The sequence below is a fragment of the Cebidichthys violaceus genome, unplaced genomic scaffold, assembly GCF_023349555.1.
Source record: "Cebidichthys violaceus isolate CVI_PGR_0920_01 unplaced genomic scaffold, fCebVio1.0.p SCAF_38, whole genome shotgun sequence".
NCBI classification, from domain to species: domain Eukaryota; kingdom Metazoa; phylum Chordata; class Actinopteri; order Perciformes; family Stichaeidae; genus Cebidichthys; species Cebidichthys violaceus.
The window spans coordinates 2,039,985-2,058,379 of NW_027176572.1; the positions used below are offsets into that span (position 1 = coordinate 2,039,985).

The 18,395-nt window shown below is 39.2% G+C and overlaps 2 protein-coding genes and 1 pseudogene across 3 annotated transcripts; 2 read left to right on the plus strand and 1 right to left on the minus strand.

Annotated features, from left to right (window-relative positions):
• Positions 1-3,760: 3,760 nt before the first annotated feature.
• LOC137884360 (nuclear factor 7, brain-like) lies at positions 3,761-5,996 on the minus strand. Its single transcript, XM_068726138.1, has 2 exons — positions 4,682-5,996; positions 3,761-3,773 (listed from the first exon to the last, which is right to left on the minus strand). The coding sequence occupies exons 1-2, from the start codon at positions 5,983-5,985 to the stop codon at positions 3,761-3,763; spliced, it is 1,317 nt and encodes a 438-aa protein (XP_068582239.1). The 5' UTR covers positions 5,986-5,996.
• Positions 5,997-9,306: 3,310 nt separating this feature from the next.
• On the plus strand, positions 9,307-14,461 carry LOC137884384 (cytolytic toxin-alpha-like; annotated as a pseudogene).
• On the plus strand, positions 12,226-17,059 carry LOC137884387 (interferon-inducible GTPase 5-like). 2 transcript variants are annotated; one of them, XM_068726173.1, is made up of 3 exons: positions 12,226-12,240; positions 14,805-15,356; positions 15,666-17,059. In XM_068726173.1, the coding sequence occupies exons 2-3, from the start codon at positions 14,813-14,815 to the stop codon at positions 16,301-16,303; spliced, it is 1,182 nt and encodes a 393-aa protein (XP_068582274.1). In that variant the 5' UTR covers positions 12,226-12,240; positions 14,805-14,812; the 3' UTR covers positions 16,304-17,059. The 2 variants fall into 2 exon arrangements, with proteins under 2 accessions (XP_068582274.1, XP_068582273.1); XM_068726172.1 differs by lacking the exon at positions 12,226-12,240 and having other exon boundaries at positions 14,516-15,356.
• The last annotated feature ends 1,336 nt before the right edge of the window (positions 17,060-18,395 follow it).

Sequence of the window (18,395 nt, forward strand, 5' to 3'; positions counted from 1 at the left end):
TAGTAATATTGGTTGCAACCAAGTACTGTACTCAAGTACACATTTTGAATACTTCACATGAGTATGTGTGTATTGTACTTGTAGCTCTGCTGCGTTCGTTCAGCAGAGACTAAAGAGGATTCTGAATGCAGGACTTGTACTTGTAGGAGTAGTATCACAGTGTTGTACTTGTACGTTTACTACAGTTGCTCAGCAGCATGTCTTCCTCTCAGTTAACAGTCGACTAATAAAGTTATTTGACGGAGTTTAAACACAGAGGAATGAAAAGAAGTAAAGAAGACAAAGAGCGCCGATAAAAGACGAGTGGAAGCTCAACAATACGGCTACAAAATGTCCCCTAAATGTCTCACACTTACCTCTACATACACACATATGTAAATATAGACATGAGCAAGTATTTGTACGAATTTTAATCTCGGATTTTTTATTGTTTTATTTTATATTTATTAAAGAAATTTAACAATATTTCACCATCTGCGTTCCAATCAGGGGAATTTTTTGTATAAATGATATGAGTCTTTTTTGTCGGTGTTGAATATTTATTTTCATGTTTAGGCATTAAATCAGAAAACAGCAGGAGAACCAGCAGGAGAACCAGCAGGTCTAACGCCTCCGGTCCCAGTCTCACAGGTCAGCAGCGCCCCCCCCCTGCAGCTCACACATGGTTCATCCCAAACCAGAGGGCCGGAGCTCATGGAGCGGTCCATTACCGCAGGACGAGGGGGGGGTTATATCAAAGGAAGCAAAATTAGACTGCTTCCTCATTACCTGCACCTGAAATCAACTGATGGCTTTATACTTAATTATCAAGAGGTACGGTTCATATTCTAGACTCTCTAATCTCCAATAGATCTCTAATAGATCTCGAATAGATCTCGAATAGATCTCTAATAGATCTCTAATAGATCTCCAATATATCTCTAATAGATCTCTAATAGATCTCTAATAAATCTCTAATATATCTCCAATAGATCTCTAATAGATCTCTAATAGATCTCCAATATATCTCCAATAGATCTCTAATAGATCTCCAATAGATCTCTAATATATCTCTAATAGATCTCCAATAGATCTCTAATAGATCTCTAATAGATCTCCAATATATCTCCAATAGATCTCTAATATATCTCCAATAGATCTCCAATAGATCTCTAATAGATCTCCAATAGATCTCTAATAGATCTCGAATAGATCTCTAATAGATCTCCAATATATCTCTAATAGATCTCTAATAGATCTCTAATAAATCTCTAATAGATCTCTAATAGATCTCCAATAGATCTCTAATAGATCTCTAATAGATCTCCAATATATCTCCAATAGATCTCTAATAGATCTCCAATAGATCTCTAATAGATCTCTAATAGATCTCCAATAGATCTCTAATAGATCTCCAATATATCTCCAATAGATCTCTAATATATCTCCAATAGATCTCCAATAGATCTATAATAGATCTCCAATATATCTCTAATAGATCTCTAATAGATCTCCAATATATCTCTAATAGATCTTATGAGTTTATTGTTTATATTCACGTCAGAGCGGACAGACATCTGACCGGCTGTATTAACATTTCTGTAAATTCTCTAAACGTCACATCTTTACATGTTGTTTCTCTGCCCTGACAGGTGTGTTTTTACCCTTGTACTTTAAATACAAACACATTTTGTCTTTAAAAAACACAATATGAGCGTAAAAGTACAACGTGAAATCATCGTCATGTCCTGTTGTAGCGTGTTGATAAAATGTACTTTATATCAGGAGACAACCTCCGGTTCTTTAAAGTTCTCCTGTTCTTCATGTGTTAAAGCTGCATTCTCTCTAGTGTCCAGCAGTGGGCGACTCCTCTGGTTGTATAGAAGTCTAGTCTAAAATGACTCTACTTCTCTCTTGATTTATTCCCTCAGTAAACATTGTAAACATGAGTTTATGGTCTCAATCTCTAGTTTACAGTCTTCGTCAATACAGCATGATGTTCATTTAGTACATTATGATCCATTTAGAGTCAAACACACCATAAAGCAGGGGATGATTTAGGGGCGGGGCTACACGCTGATTGACAGGTCTCTACCAGAGACATATACGGCTTCTCTATCACGATGAAGAACATACAAAACCGTTAAAATAGATGCAAAAAAGTACAATATTTACCTCTGAGATGTAACTGTTGTGACGGGTGTGAAAGGTGCTTTCTGAATGAAGTTTGATTGATTAATTGATTGATTGATTGTAATATAAAACTGTTTTACTTTTGGTACTTTGAGACTGGTGAAACCGACATCACCGCTGCTGCTGTGAGATGCATTAATGACGTTTCATAACATTTAGATGTTGATTATGTAAAGTAGGACAAGTGCTACCAAACAAGCTGAGATCAACAGGATCAATAAATCAACTGTTACAAAGCAGAACAATAGAAGACAACTCACAATTAACTCAGAAAAAGAATCCAGCATAACAATCTTTAATACAGAAAATACAAGAATTAAATGAATCTTTAAGGGTTTTATGAAGATAATATTATGGATTTAATAATATTGATAAACATCTTTTTGTTAGATTAGATTAATTTATATGTTTTTTAAAGACATTAACACTTTTTTGTTGTTTATTTCAGAGGTGATGAAGCCACATGGTGCTTCTGTAACACACACTCCCTAAAGAGGTGTGTGTGTGTGTGTGTGTGTGTGTGTGTGTGTGTCTTTGTGTGTGTGTGTGTGTGTGTGTGTGTGTGTGTGTGAGTGTGTGTGTGTGTGTGTGTGTGTGTGTGTGAGTGTGTGTGTGTGTGTGTGTGTGAGTGTGTGTGTGTGTGTGTGTGTGTGTGTGTGTGTGTGTGTGTGTGTGTGTGTGTCTTTGTGTGTGTGCGTGTGTGTGTGTGTGTGTGTGTGTGTGTGTGTGTGTGTGTGTGTGTGTGTGTCTTTGTCTGCGTGTGTCTTTGTGTGTGTGTGTGTGTGTGTGTGTGTGTGTGTGTGTGTGTGTGTGTGTGTGTGTGTGTGTGTGTGTCCCTCTGCAGGTGGACTCTGTAGAGATCGGGTTCTCCGTGGTTCTCTGCTGCCCCCCTGTGTCCAAACTGCAGCTTGTCTCCTCAGACCTCGTTCCCTCTGATCGCTCACTGTCTCCGTCTTTGTTGTTCAGAACAAACATTTCGATAAAATCAGATTTTTACAAAAAGTTATTCCTTCATTTTTACTTCCAGTAATCAGTGCTGGAAGTATTCAGTTGGTAGTAATACTACATTGTACAAGTACTACAACTACTTCTCAAGAAGTAGACGTCTCTGTGAATGTTTTCTTTTCTATAACCCTCAGGTTCATGTTGGTTCTATATTTCTATAGTTCTATATGTTTCTATATCTATATTTCTTTCTACACATGCTTGTTTTAAACTGTCCTCACATGGTGTCTTTTATTTCACCACAAACTCTAAATATGAATTATCATTTTGTTAATTTAACAAAGTATGAAGCTGCCAGGACACGAAAAGACCTAAACATGTACAATATCCCAAAACAACATAGTTTTATTATTTGTACACACGAATACAGTATTACAATATAAGAAGTATTACTATATTGCAGTCGATTGTTTGATGTTTGATGATTTGAACTAGTTTTGAGCCTCTTTTACTGAAAGTCTGACATTCTTATAAACTCATTGATCATATTTCAACACTTTAACATACTTACAAATGATATGTTTACTGTTTAAAATACACGTTAATGTACACATATCTGTACATAGACATGTGTACTTGCTCTCTAGAAGCACACACTTCAAAATACAAAAACACAAGAAGGAAATTATTTAAAAACAAAAAGAAAAGATTGAAAATACATAACTTTTGTTACACACACACACACACACACACACACACACACACACACCGTCTCCTCCACGCCCTTTCATTGTGTGACTTTCACACCCAATCCCAATAGACCCCCCCCCCCCACACACACACACACACACACACACACACACACACCAGAGCGTTAGGGGTCTATACATCGCCCCGGCAACCAGGGGCTCGCCTAGCAACAGATGGTGTGTTAACAGGCTTCTAAAACAGCACCCCTCCATCACACACACACACACACACACACACACACACACACACACACACACACACCTCTTTAGGGAGTGTGTGTTACAGAAGCACCATGTGGCTTCATCACCTCTGAAATAAACAACAAAAAAGTGTTAATGTCTTTAAAAAACATATAAATTAATCTAATCTAATAAAAAGACGTTTATCAATATTATTAAATCCATAATATTATCTTCATAAAACCCTTAAAGATTCATTTAATTCTTGTATTTTCTGTATTAAAGATTGTTATGCTTTTTTATATTACAATCAATCAATTAATCAATCAATCAAACTTCATTCAGAAAGCACCTTTCACACCCGTCACAACAGTTCAAAGTACTTCACAGATGACTGACAAGCAGAAAATAATGTAGAACAAATGTGGACAGAAAAGACAAGAAGCAAGAATTTAACAATTTAACAATTTAACAATCTAACAATTTAGAAATGAAAATAATGTAATAGATAGAATGAAAAGCTATTATAACAGTAATAATATTACCACCGCATGAAATAAAAAATAGATCAATAAAGTAAAACATAATTATACAACTTGAATTCAATAAAATAAAAAGGCAGTAAAATAAAAAACAGTCTCTCAGTGAAAGTGTGTGTGAAGGTGTGTATGTGTGTGTTGGTTTCAGGATCAGAGATCGACAGCTTTCCTCTGTTCCAGTCCAGATTCACTCTGATCCTCTGGATCTCCTTCTGGACGAAGAGAACAAGTTCATCTGATGATGGAGAGACAGCTTTGTATTCATCTTCACAGAACCATATTCTCCATAATCCAGACCCTATGTCTCTCTTCCTTTGGACAGACTCTGCTAACACACCCAGAGACCAGACTGTACTGTCTCCAACCTGGACGTCCCAGATGTGAGTCCCTGAGTTAAATCCCTCAGAACCCAGAACAGACCAGAAACCATCAAACCTCTCTGGATTATCAGGAAGCTTCTGTATCTCTCCTCGTCTCACACTGGTCAGATCTTCAGACAGGATGAGGACTGGATGAGTTGGGTCCAGAACCACAGGAGTGTAGGAGACCATGTCCTTCATCTTGCTCCAGATGTTGAAGGCCAGGTTGCCCAGGTGTTTGGCCTCGTCTATCAGAGCTCCTGAGAGCAGCTGTGGATCCTCCAGCAGGGGGCGCTGCTGGACTCTTTCCACTGCAGCCTTGTAGTTGTTCAGGAATGAGACGTCTTCAGCTCTCAGCTCGTCCTCTGTGTCTCTGACTGTGTCTGAAAGAGCTGCTATCTCTCTGCTCAGAGCCTCCATCTTCTCCTTCATCATCTGACTCTTCTGCTCCTCTTCCTCCCTCAGTGCAGCCATCCTGGCCTCCTCTTCCTCCTCTAGAAACTGGTGAAGCTTCTTAAACTGCTCCTGAATTTGCCTCTCTGTGTGTCGGGCCTGGACCTTCATGTGTTCTGCTGTTTGATCAAACTTCTCTTGAACTTCTTTAAAAACCTTTAGCTTCTCCTTTAAGGTCTCCAGAGCTTCCTGAAGGTTCTTCTTGTGTTGTGGAGCAGCTTCATCGATGGGTCTGAATCTGTGGTCGCTGTGTTTCTCTGAATCTCTGCAGACGAGACACACCGGCTGCTGATGGTCCAGACAGAAGAGTTTGAGTTTCTCAGAGTGCAGACTGCAGAGAGTGTCTGAAGCTCTCTGGTCTCTCTGCTGTAAAAAACTCTCACACAGGTTCTTCAATGCCAAGTTAGGAGGTAGGACTTCCTTTGAATGTCTTTTCTTACAAAGTGGACACTCTTGGACTTCCTTCTCCGTCCACCAGTTCTGCAGACAGACTCTACAGAAGCTGTGGCAACATGACAGGATGACGGGATCTTTAAAGACCTCACAGCAGACAGAACAGCAGAGATCTTCCTCTAACATGGAAGCCATTTAGTCCGTGAGTGAAGCTGTGAACTCGGCTGCTCTTAAGAAATACAATATGTACCTCTGAGATATAGTACAGTAAAAAGTGCTAATGAGATGAAGTCGAGTATATATGAATATATATATTCCACCTACCTCATGCATATAAAGTATCCTGTGACAATTTTTCCATATTTCCATATTTATTCAAGCATCCTTGCACTTTTATCTCCATGACATTGTTGTTGTTGAGTTTACCTGTGAATCTTTTGTGCCATAAGAGGAGTTGAAGCTGCCATCTGCTGGTTTGTAGAACTCACAGCAGCTGATTTCAACAGCTTCAGAAATGAGTGATGAAAGTTATTAAATCTGTGTCACTGTTGTTGTGAGGAATTTTAAGTTTTAAAGCATTCCTAGTGCTGGATATTATGTGTCACAGTGTGGTTACTTGGGAAGTGTTAAACCAAGGAGTATGGTCATTGAATGTATATTGAGTGTCTGTGATGGGGGTTTGAGGAATGCCAGGAGGTGTAACTCTGCGGGGGAGGAGGGTAGTTCACAGAGGTGTCTGCCCAGGACAATGGGTCAGGATCCAAGGAGGAGCCCATTGGACTTCAGCCCATCGTGGAGCTGATCGATAGGTTGAGGAATGTAACTCTGGGAGGACAAAGGAGCTGTTTGTCCCCTGAGAGAATCAGACTTCCTTCGTACCATGGGGCAGATACATCAATCTGTCCTGTGGTATGAACGGGGTCTCATATTTCTTGAAATATTTTACTATCGATAGTGTAATTTGGTTTGTGATTGTTTTGGCTTCTGTTAACAATATTAAATACTTTTGATTTTGACCTGGACCTGCTGACTCCTGCCCTGCTTGCTGATGAAACAAAGAGTGTGAAAGGGGGGGGGGGGGGGGCTGCTGCTTCTTCTCCTCAGTGGCCTTCTTCTCCACTATGGCCTTCTTCCTCTCTGTTTGAGAAATTTCTGAACATTACATTGTTCACAAGTGTAAATATGTTAATATGAAACACTTCTGAGACACAAAATGTCTTGTGTGTTTTTACTGGTTGATATTTATGTTACATTTGATATGAATCCCAATGTGAGACGGTCGTAGCATTATATTCATTAAATTACATTAAGTTACCTTTATTCTATTATTACTTGGTGGGTAGGATTCATCCTCTATGGACCATGAATATCTGTAGTATTTTTAGTAATTAATCATTTAAATGTTGCTATTCATATTTTATTCCTCATGTATTTAATTGTTTATTTCTGGGATGAATTGATGAGTTTACTTTGGTTTTGTGAGCAGCTGCTCTGAAGGATTGACAATAGTTGTTTGATGCCATGTGATTTAATTATGTTTTTAATGCATGCAACATATTTTTTATTTAGTCAATAAAACTACAGCATTACAGTTGGACTTTATGTTTTTACAACATCTTGACAGCAGCAGTATTAGTAAATGTACTTTAGTCATCGGTACACCTTTTTTTATATATTTGGTTCATTTTGGGGAGGCTGCCTGAATCCGGTCCAAACCTTCATTTTATATCTGTTATACGTACTAAAGGTAACCATCTGCAGAGCTCCCGCTGCTCACATGAAATACAAGAAAAGATGTTGGTGACAGAAAGGTGACAAGAGCAGAGGATGTCGAGCACAGATTGTAAAATCCTCTGAGGCAAATTTGGGATTTTGGGCAATAAGTTCCCCGTGTGAAACGAGAAGTCAAAGAAAGAAAGAAAGTACAGAATAGCCCTTTTCCACCCTGACTGGAGAAGAAGGCGGGAAAGTGAGGAGATAAATGAGCCACAGCTGTGAGCTGGGGGAGGAGAACAGAGAGGATTATTTCATTCAGGTTCTGGACGTCTTTGCTCTAAAAAGAGAACAGTTGATGTGAATCAAAGTAGACGGAGCAGAATGTGATCCAAGAACCGGAGTCTGGGTTTCCTGAACTGTCTTGGACGACGAGGCCTCGGTGCAGGTGAGCCGATCCCGGAGCAGGTGGGATGAATTGAATCTCGTTCAGCTTTGGAACTGCTTTGATGCAACGTTTGGACTTTAAGATAACCCAGCGAGCAACCGACGTTCAAACGTGAACGTTTCACCAACCTCTTCAAATAGTCGGTGAAAAAACGTCTTTTAAACGTCTTTTAAACGTCTTTTAAACGTCCTTTGAAACCGGCACACAGGAGCTGGTTTCATTTGGTTTGACATATTTTCAAGATGTCCGTCTGTAGATGAAACAAGCTTAAGAATAAATATTCACTTTTGTACCAGTTGTGAACATCTTTTCATCAGGACGATGCTCACTTTATATACTTTAAATTGTTTGTATATTGCTGTAAGACAAACCACAATGTTTTGACCGTCTTCTTACTTGTACATCACTTCGTTGTACATCACTTCGTTGTACATCACTTCGTTGTACATCACTTTGTTGTACTCACTTCAGAGACTAAAGACACGTCTAAAGATCAACTCATTAAATCTTGTTTTATTTTGTATTCTTCACATAAAGGTTAAGGTATCAGGTTTCATCTACTATTAAGTTTAATAATTGTAGATTTGAAAACATGAATTCTTTGTGAGGTAATGTGATGGCCTCTACTGAAAAATAGAGAAATCATAAACAATAACTAAATGTTATTAAGCCTCAAGTGTTGCCTGTTGTCCTCTGATGTCTATGAGCTATGAGAGAGGACTCATCAATGCATGCTTACAGGATGATTATTGAACCCTGTGACGTATAAAAGACACGTGACACACAGCTGGAATAATGTCAACCATGACAGGACTCTACAAATAGAACAGTTACCTTTTGTTTTCATAAATTCTTGATATTTAAGATGATCAGAGGTCAAAGTTTCTGAACAAAGACTCTGTTCTTCATGAATTACATTTCTTCTTGATATTACTGATGTTTATTTATTAAATGTAGGCTACATGACATTCAACTGCTATGATCCTGACGTTATGTTTACAAACAGCTGCTGCGAATTGAATTAATAGTGAACATATAAGCTGTCATGAACACTGTAATGCTCATATGACGGAGATCATAAAATACATCAGTACAACAAAACAATGGACAGCTGATGCAGCAGTGACACACCACATATTTAACTGAAGTCTCCTTAAAATGACGGTCTGAAGTGAGGACGCCTCGTCGGTCAAATACCTGTTGTCTCAACTCCTCTCTCCTCACGTCTACTCCTCTTGTGGGCGGGACTAAGACATAAGGCGAGGAGGCGTGGAAAGGAGTCGAGGAGACACAAAACCGTGAGCTGAGAGAGACCCGAGGTAAGATCCTGAGTCCAGTTGGGCTGCCTGGTTGACAGTGTGTGAGTAGAAGATGTGTTGGATCATCTCCTCGACAGTCTTCTTCAGAAAACCTTCCTCATCCTGTTCTTCTTCTGAGTCATCAGTTTGAGCCACCAAGTCAACGTGCAGTGAGCTGGACTCTGAGTTCTTGAGGTAACTCTACCTTTTCTCTTCTTTATTTGAATCTGCTGGTTCATGAGAGTTTGGTGTGAACTTGAAGTGAAGTTATTGCTGTAACTCTTCAGTCATTGAGGACAAAGAGAAGATGTTTAGAGGAAACTGTTCATTTCATTTTGTGATTTTAAAGAAATTCATTCTTTCTAAAACTGATTCACTGATTCATGTCAATGTGTTGAAATGTAGTGTCTGTCTGTCTGTCTGTCTGTCTGTCTGTCTGTCTCTCTCCTCTGAACATTGTTAGAAGTGACTCAGCAGTAAAAAGCCTTCAACTGTTATGTACACAGTTCACCAAGGAGTGTTTTATTTATGTTTGTAATGAACTTTACTTGGGGAGGAAAATCTCGTGAGGTGTGTTTGATTAATATCTGAAGGTTAGGGTCACATTGTGTCAAACTTTAATCACATGTCAATACAATACAAAACGGTGACAGATGTACAATACGTTCTATATTTTGGGATGTTTTTCTTGACTTGAAGAGTTCTTGTTCCAGATTTTGGACCCATAAAGCCTTTATAGCTCTAGTTTGAGATAATAAGCTGCACTAGTAGAGTTGGTTTGACTTTACTTGAAGCAGTAGAAGTAACAGCAATAGTTGTAGAAGAAGGAAGTGTTTGAAGCAGTGTGTTGAGCAGCCACTAGAGGGAAGCATTGTACAGGTTTAAATCCTGACAAAAATATTAATATGGATATAAAGACAGCAAAGATATATCAGAACAGCAGAGAGATATTTACCAAAGACACGTGGTAATAAACAACAACTAGACGACAAACTCACTCTTTTGGGGTTATTTTGATTCTTTTTGTAGTCTTTTTGAGTCTTTTTCTTGCGGTTTTGAGTCTTTTGCAGCATTTTTTAATCTCTTTGTAGTCATCTGCATCTTTTGTGGTTGATTTTGATCTCTTTGTTGTTTTGCTTTTGTATCTCTTTGTAGTCATTTTGCATCTTTTTGTACATATTTCACTTTTGCATCTCTTAATCTTTTGTGGTCGTTTAGAGTCCCTCTCTTATATACTTTATCATACAGGTCATTTTAGCTTGAGGTCTCAGCTAACAACACCAAACACACTACCAGTACACAGTAACGTGAACTGAGCGCTATACTAAAGTTGCTAACGTACTCAAGTGCTAATCGTGGTGACCGTGGCTAAGTGGAGAGCAGGGCCGCCTTTCAATCAGAGGGTCGGAGGTTCAATCCCCGGCTCCTGCCTCTACCAGTCTCATGTCAATGTGTCCTTGAGCAAGACACTTAACCCCAAAATTGCTCCCGTAGCTGCGTCTACGGTGTGTAGATAGATACTCGATTGTAAGTCGCTTTGGATAAAAGCGTCTGCTAAATGACTGTAATGTAATCATGGCTTACCATGCTAACGCGTTAATTGCAATTAGCATCACAATTTTTACAAACGCGTACATTCAGAATGAAACGATTGGACAGCCTTACTACGGTCCTGCGACAGCCAGAGATACCTGATTTTTCATTAATTGATTGCTGTCAGCATCTATTAATCTAAAAATATCAAAATGTTTTTGAAAAAGATTACAGACCCTACCTTTAACCCTGTTGTGTCTACAACAACAGACCTGTGGTCACCTAATATCGCTTATACAACTATCTTAAATTAAATGAAGCCACATTTAATTTAATTGTTGGCATATCTAATTCATTATTTTGAAGCTCTTGTTTTGTTACTATGTTGGAGTTTGTACAATAAGAAGTATTAACATTCTGCAACTGTTTAATTAATTCAGATCTTTCTTGTATGTTGTATAGTTTTGTGGGGCCAAGCAAACCAAATAGTATTTTAAGCCTTCAGTTTACACATGATGAGATAAGTATGTAGAATAAGTCACAATAAACATATATATATAAAAGGCCACTCATGCTAAAAAAAATTAAATACCGGAAAATACTGTGAAACTGCCAGATTTTTTAAAAATGACTTTTGGTCATACCGCCCAGCACCACACTTGGTCATGTTTAGGGAACAAAACTACCTGGTTAGGTTGAAGTAAAGATCGTGGTTTGGGTTAAAAACTGTTTTGTAACGTAACCTAAAATAACTACGTCAACTTTTGGTTACAAAGGACACGAGCAGCGGTCTCTTGGGTAAAAGTCCTGTGTTGATTGTTTCATATGAAAGTCTGTAAATAATTATTCATCTAAATAATCAAAAAGATCAAATTAAAGTGAAAATGTGAGGGTGGTTGGACATGATATTCCCAAATACTTAATAGTACATATAATGTAATTTAATAATACAGAGAAATTAACCAACTAACTGTTGTCTGTTTTCTCCAGGTCAGACTGAACGATGGACTCTGAAGCCAGCGGGACAATGGAGGTTGCGGCGCTCGGCCGACCGTTCAGCCTCGGCATGTTGTACGACTGCGGCAAAGACTCACTCGTCCCTGGTAAGGATTGAGATGTAAAGATACTTAATGCATTACAACCAAACGTTCTGTATTTAAAGTCATATTCAACAATGTTTCATCTCAGATCTTTTAAAAAAACACCTTCTCCTGTCTGGTTGGTTCTGGAAGCTGAATCAGATTTTTGTTTGTTCTTTTGCAGGAATGACATTGTGGGACCGTGAGGAGCTGAAAAGTCATATTGATGAAAGACCACAGAAATATAATGGTTTTGAGATAGTCGCATCTGAATCTATTGCAGATAAATCTTCAGCACTAAATGTTGAAGCATCAGTAAAGGCCAGTTTCTTAAGTGGACTGGTGGAGGTTGGAGGATCGGCTAAGTACCTGAACGACAGTAAGACTTCCAGAAATCAGGCCAGAGTAACACTGACCTACAAAGCTACCACAAAGGTTAAAGAACTGTCCATGAATCATCTTGGAAGAGGCAATGTGAAGCATCCGTATGTGTTTGATAAAGGAATAGCAACACATGTAGTCACAGCTATTCTTTATGGGGCACAAGCCTTCTTTGTCTTTGACCGTGAGGTTTCTGAAAAGGAAGATCATCAAGACATCCAGGGTAACTTGAAGGTGATGATCAAGAAGATTCCCTGCATTTCGATTGAAGGTGAAGGTTCCCTGAAGATGGAAGACAAGGACAGAGAAAATGTTGAGAAATTCTCCTGCAAATTCCATGGAGACTTTTCTCTTGAAAAGAATCCAGTGTCCTTTCAGGATGCAGTAGAAGTCTACCAACGTCTGCCAGGACTGTTGGGAGCCAACGGAGAAAACGCCGTACCAATGAAGGTGTGGCTGTTGCCACTGACAAGTTTAGATTCTTCTGCTGCTAAACTTGTACGTCAGATAAGTATAAGATTAGTTCAAGAATCCCAGAGTGTCCTTGAGGACTTCAGTGAGCTGGAAATGAGGTGCAATGACGCATTGAGAACCACCACTGCACATCAGTTCCCACAGATTAGCAAAAAGATTAAAACTTTTTAAGAGATGTGCTCGGAGTTCAGACTGGAACTCCAACAAACCTTGGCAAAGAAACTTCCATCAATCCGAGGAGGAGGAGAAGAGGAGGCTGTGCTCGCAGAGATTCTGAAGAAAAGACATTCTTCTCCTTTCAACAGCAACAAACTGAACGAGTGGATGGACTGTAAAGAGAGAGAAATCAACACGTTAAAGTCTTTCACCAACATGATGAAAAACACAAAGATCGTTCCATCTCAAAATGATCTTGATCTCAGTGCAGAACATGTAGTGTGTTTTGTCTTCACCTCACTGGGAAGTGCTGAATCGTACCTCTCAACCTTATCAAACTACTTAAGACAAACACCAGGCAACTCTCAAGATGCTCACACTCAAGATGTAGAGAAGGAACAATGGTACGCCTCAAAAGAAGTCGCAGAAGCAATGAGGCATAAAGCAAAGCTCTTCAGTGATTTTGCAGAGGCCAACAAGGAGAACAAGAACATTAAGTTCTTGACTTTAGGATTAACAAATGAGGCACAGAAAGGTTCAAGCATCTACCTTTATAAAGACGGCTTTTCTGTCAGTGAGAACTTTGAGCCACCTTCAAAGCCTGAAACAGGAACAGTAAGAGACATAAACCACAACAGTGTGACGCTGAAGATTTCTCCACCCAAATTTGGAGCAGAGAACATCACCTCCTACTCTGTTGAGTACTGTGTCAGTGGAGAGGATGGATGGAAACAGAAGACAGCATCCAAAGATGAAGAAGTCACAGTGAGCGATCTGAGTCCTAACACAGAGTATGTGTTCAGATGCAGAGCAGTGACCTCAGCAGGTGTTGGGCCAGCCAATGAAGTCAGTGGTTCCATTAAAACCTTACCTTGCAGCCCTCCTGGAAAACCTCGGGTTGAACCAAACTCAAGTGAGATATCAGTCCGCTGGGAGAAACCTGCTGAACTTGGACAAGATGTCCACATTTTGAGCTACATCGTGGAGTACGCTCCACGATGCTCCACGCTAATACATACATATACACACATACGGCATGTACAGTAATAATCCTCCCTTATTTAAGGTATTATCTGCTAAATTGTTTTTATTTCTAGGTATAATTTTGAGCACTTTATTGTTTTGGGCAACTGTTATAATTAATAAAGTACTCTATATAGTTTCAGTTTGAGTATGACACTATGCAAAACCCTTAAACCACATCATCAAAATGCTGTGAAGTTAAGGTAGATGAACAACATGTCGGCTTTTATTGGAGGGCTGATGTGTCCTGGTGTCAAAACCAGTTTTAGAAGTCTTTGATCAAGAGAGACAAGTTTCTATTTTGTAACAATGGTGAAGAAACAGGTTTGTATTGATGTAGAACAGCTCTTTTGCAGATGATTCTGTTTTACAGAGAGAAAGACATGCCACATATTCACTTTTACTTTAGGGTTTGCACTCTCTACCCTCCTGTGAATCTCTTCCTGTGTCAATGAGTGTAGTTTTGTACAAACGATTGCAGTACAGCTCTGAGGAAAAACCATCACATCATCTGGTGATTATTTATCCCCCTTTTTCAGGGGCAGTAACACATTCACAGGTACACAATGCACTTCATTCAGTGTTTTACTGTGTTTTGTTTAAGACTGTTGAAGTTAGATTTGTTCAATATTCAGTCAAAATTGGTGACTTCTCTTTGCTGCAGCTTTGTTCTATGTAACACACTTTGCACTGTCCTACTTGTGATTGTGGTCGTATGCAATGAAATCACAATGTTATTGAGGGAATGTTTGTCATTTAGAAAAATACATTTAATTCAATGCAATCTCTTAATTGTGTTTATTATAATATTCACTTTTTTGTGCATGATTAGATTAGGGTGAGTGTATATTTACTGCAATTCCCCTCAACAAAATAGTACAATGATTTCTGTATTTCTTTATTTTTCAGGGAGAGCTATGGATGATATAGAAGAAGAAGTTAAAGAAGTTCTGCAAACCGGTGGACCTGCCGAAGCACCTCCAAAGATCAAGACTTATTTGGATCAGCAGAATAATATTCAAGTAAATATTGGCATCACAGGAGAGTCCGGCTCTGGTAAATCCACCTTTGTTAATGCCTTTAGAGGCTTAGCTGACGGGGTTGAGGGAGCTGCCCCCACTGGTGTTGTAGAAACCACCTCAGAGGTTACACCATACCCCCATCCACACCATCAGAATGTTGTATTATGGGATCTTCCTGGTATTGGCACCCCCAAATTTCCAGCTGACAAGTACCTGGAGCTTGTTGAATTCAAAACGTTTGACTTCTTCATCATCATCTCAGCCACTCGCTTCAGAGAAAATGATGTGAAGCTCGCTGAAGAGATTCAAAGAATGGGGAAAAAGTTCTACTTTGTTCGCTCAAAGATTGACCATGACCTACGTGATGAAGAAAGACGTCAGCGGTCAGCGTTCAACGAAGAAAAGACTCTGAACAAAATCAGGGAAAACTGCATCCAAGGTAAGTCTGAGGTTAAAGGGGAAGATCACAAATGCCTACAACTCTAAATGACAATGGTTACAAGCAGACACTGCCTCATTTAAAGGGCAGACAGAACTCAGAAGAGCTAACAGGTACATTGAGTCATGTGATACTGGCAGAGCCACTAATGAGGGTCTGTTGGCCTGACTGCTCATCTCCTCAGATCTAAAGTAACATGGTCTACCTGTCTTTGTGTTGGGTCTGGAGAGGGCTGCTGGGGCTTTTTCTAATGTTATTATGATATCATCTGAAATAATCGTCTCTGTTCTCTTTGTCTGGACTAACAAGGTGTTAAGTCTCAACAAGTCTTCCTGGTGTCCTGCGTTGATCTCCACCTGTATGATTTCCATCTGTTGGAGGAGACCCTGAGGAAAGAACTTCCTGCACACCAGAGAGATGCTCTACTGTTGGCTCTACCCAATGTCAGTCTTGGGATCATCAGCCAGAAGAAAAAGGCTTTACAGTCAAAAGTAAAGTGGCATGCTTTATTGTCTGCAGGCATAGCAGCTGTACCACTTCCTGGGCTCTCTTTTGTCGCTGACATAACCATCCTGGTTGGCGTCCTCATACATTACCAAGTTACTTTTGGTCTTGACAGCTCTTCACTGGAGAATCTTGCTCGTAGTGCAGGTGTGCCTTTGAATGATCTCAAAGCAGTGGTGACATCCCCTTTTGCTGGAAATAAAATCAACAAAGAGCTGGTCATTAAGCTACTGACCTCAACTATGGTTGGTGCTGCATTAATGGCAGCAGAGGAAGGGTTTAGATTAATTCCATTTTTAGGAATCCCAGCAGCAATTGGCCTCTCTTTTGCCTCCACCTCCAGCGCTTTGAATATTTTCCTCACCATGATGGCTGAGGATGCTCAGAACATCTTTATAAAGGCCCTGCGTTTGGACACCCCAGTCTGTGTGATTTTATTTTAATGATAGGAACCCATGATGTTTTTCATGATGAGTTCCAGAAGTTTGTACAAACACACAGAACATCCTTGTCATTCACTACCATCTAGTGGACGTATGCTGTCCTTACATTATCATTAGGTGTTTCTAAATGACAGCCTCAGTGAAAAGGTACGTTTGAATAATTATGAAATGTTTCTTCTCATGGATATCACTTATTCTTCCATCCGCAATGGACTGGTCTGTTCTGACTGTCATTGCATCGTACTGAAGAACCCACTGGTTCCCTCTACTTTGCAAACACCCTGATTCAAACCTCATCAACATCGTAATGTGACAGACATCGTTTGTTCTTGTGGCAAGAACCACCAGTGGTTTCAATGCTCAACAACATGGGATGTGACAGATAGTGCATATCTTGTGTTGTTTAACAAACAGTCTGAGGAGGAGCAGGAAGTGGGAGTGGCCTGGCTTGATCAGAGCGTATAATGAGTTCTGGCAACAATTGTATGTCTGAGTGAAAATGTGAGTTTCCTTGCTCTTAGTACATTTATGTTTGCAGTGCCTTGATGCTTGAGTTATTCATGTTAAGTTAGAGTGACGGACATTGTGTTAATCCTTGTCAGTTATAAGTTTGTCAGATATTTTCTCCCCATGTATTACATTTAGTGTATGATGACAATATATATATATATTCATTGAGATACAACCTGCATTGTTTGTGCCGTCCTCACCTTCCCCACCATCTGTTGTCTATCAATAAATCTCAACTGAAGTGGACTCTCCGGGTGTTTCATTTACTGCGTTGTGTGGAAATATCTGTATTGACAAACTTCTTACAGTAAAAAAGTACATTACACCTCAACCTTCCCTGTTGGAGTATAAAAAGCAACATTGACTGCACATCTAGTTGAAGCATCAGATTCTGGAGGAACCAGCCAGCACAGGAACACCACCTGGCATTATGAAATGGTTACCTAAAGCCACCCAACTGAGGAGAAGCGGAGTGTATCAGTGAGGTGAAGGAGGTGAAGGAGGTGAAGGAGGAGGCCGACGGTCAGAACAGTACGTTTGCTCACCAGACTCATTTTAACTGGGACAATAAAACACGTTTCAAAAGCTCAGCTACAGTAAATCACACATCTGTGGAACGATGTATTGATTTATGACACATTAAATTGTGTAATTGGACCAATAGCGCCCCACTGCTCCACATAGACATTAGAATCACTTCTGACACACTATGCTGTACTCTTAGTATTCTGCTTCTCTCTGTTGGTCAACATGCAAAGTGCACCTAAATATCTTAAACTTTATCTTAAACATGATCACGCTCTAATTAGTAGTCACACTTTCGGTGACGCTTGTGAGAGTTAAGAAGTACCTGTAATTTACCAGCAGAGGGCCTGGTCTGCTGTGGACACTTGCTGGTGCTTCTGTTACAGGATACAAACTTCTCTTTCTTTTCCAGAAGTCAAAAGGAGTCCATAGAAGGGGCCGAAGAGGTTGAGTTGTCCATTGAGGCTGTGGTCAAGTTAAAGTCAATACTTTTCAAAGGTGGGGGTGAATCATTTGTACAGACACAAGTCCTCCTCATCATAGTGGTATGTCATTCATATCACTGGTATATCCCATTAAATCATAGTGGTATGACATATATATATATATACACACATATATATACACACATACACACATATATATACACACATACATACATATATATATATATATATATATATATATATATATATATATATATATATATATATATATATATATATATATATATATACTAGTGCTGGGCAACGATTACAATGTGTAATTAATTACATTACATTACATTACATTACCCTCATTAATCTCATTGTTATGCGCAAATTCAATAATGAATTCAAAAGTAGTGTATTGTGCACTTGTATTTTAAAGTACTGCTATATGAACAAAAGTACAATAACATTTGGTTTGAATCACTTTAAACAGATCAGGTTCTTTTTAACAGCAGTATTCTTCACACAGTAGTTATAACACAGTTATAATGATTCTGATCATAGATATTCAGCCGGTGTTCACTACTCTATCTTCATGTGTAATAGATGATATTTAAATATACACC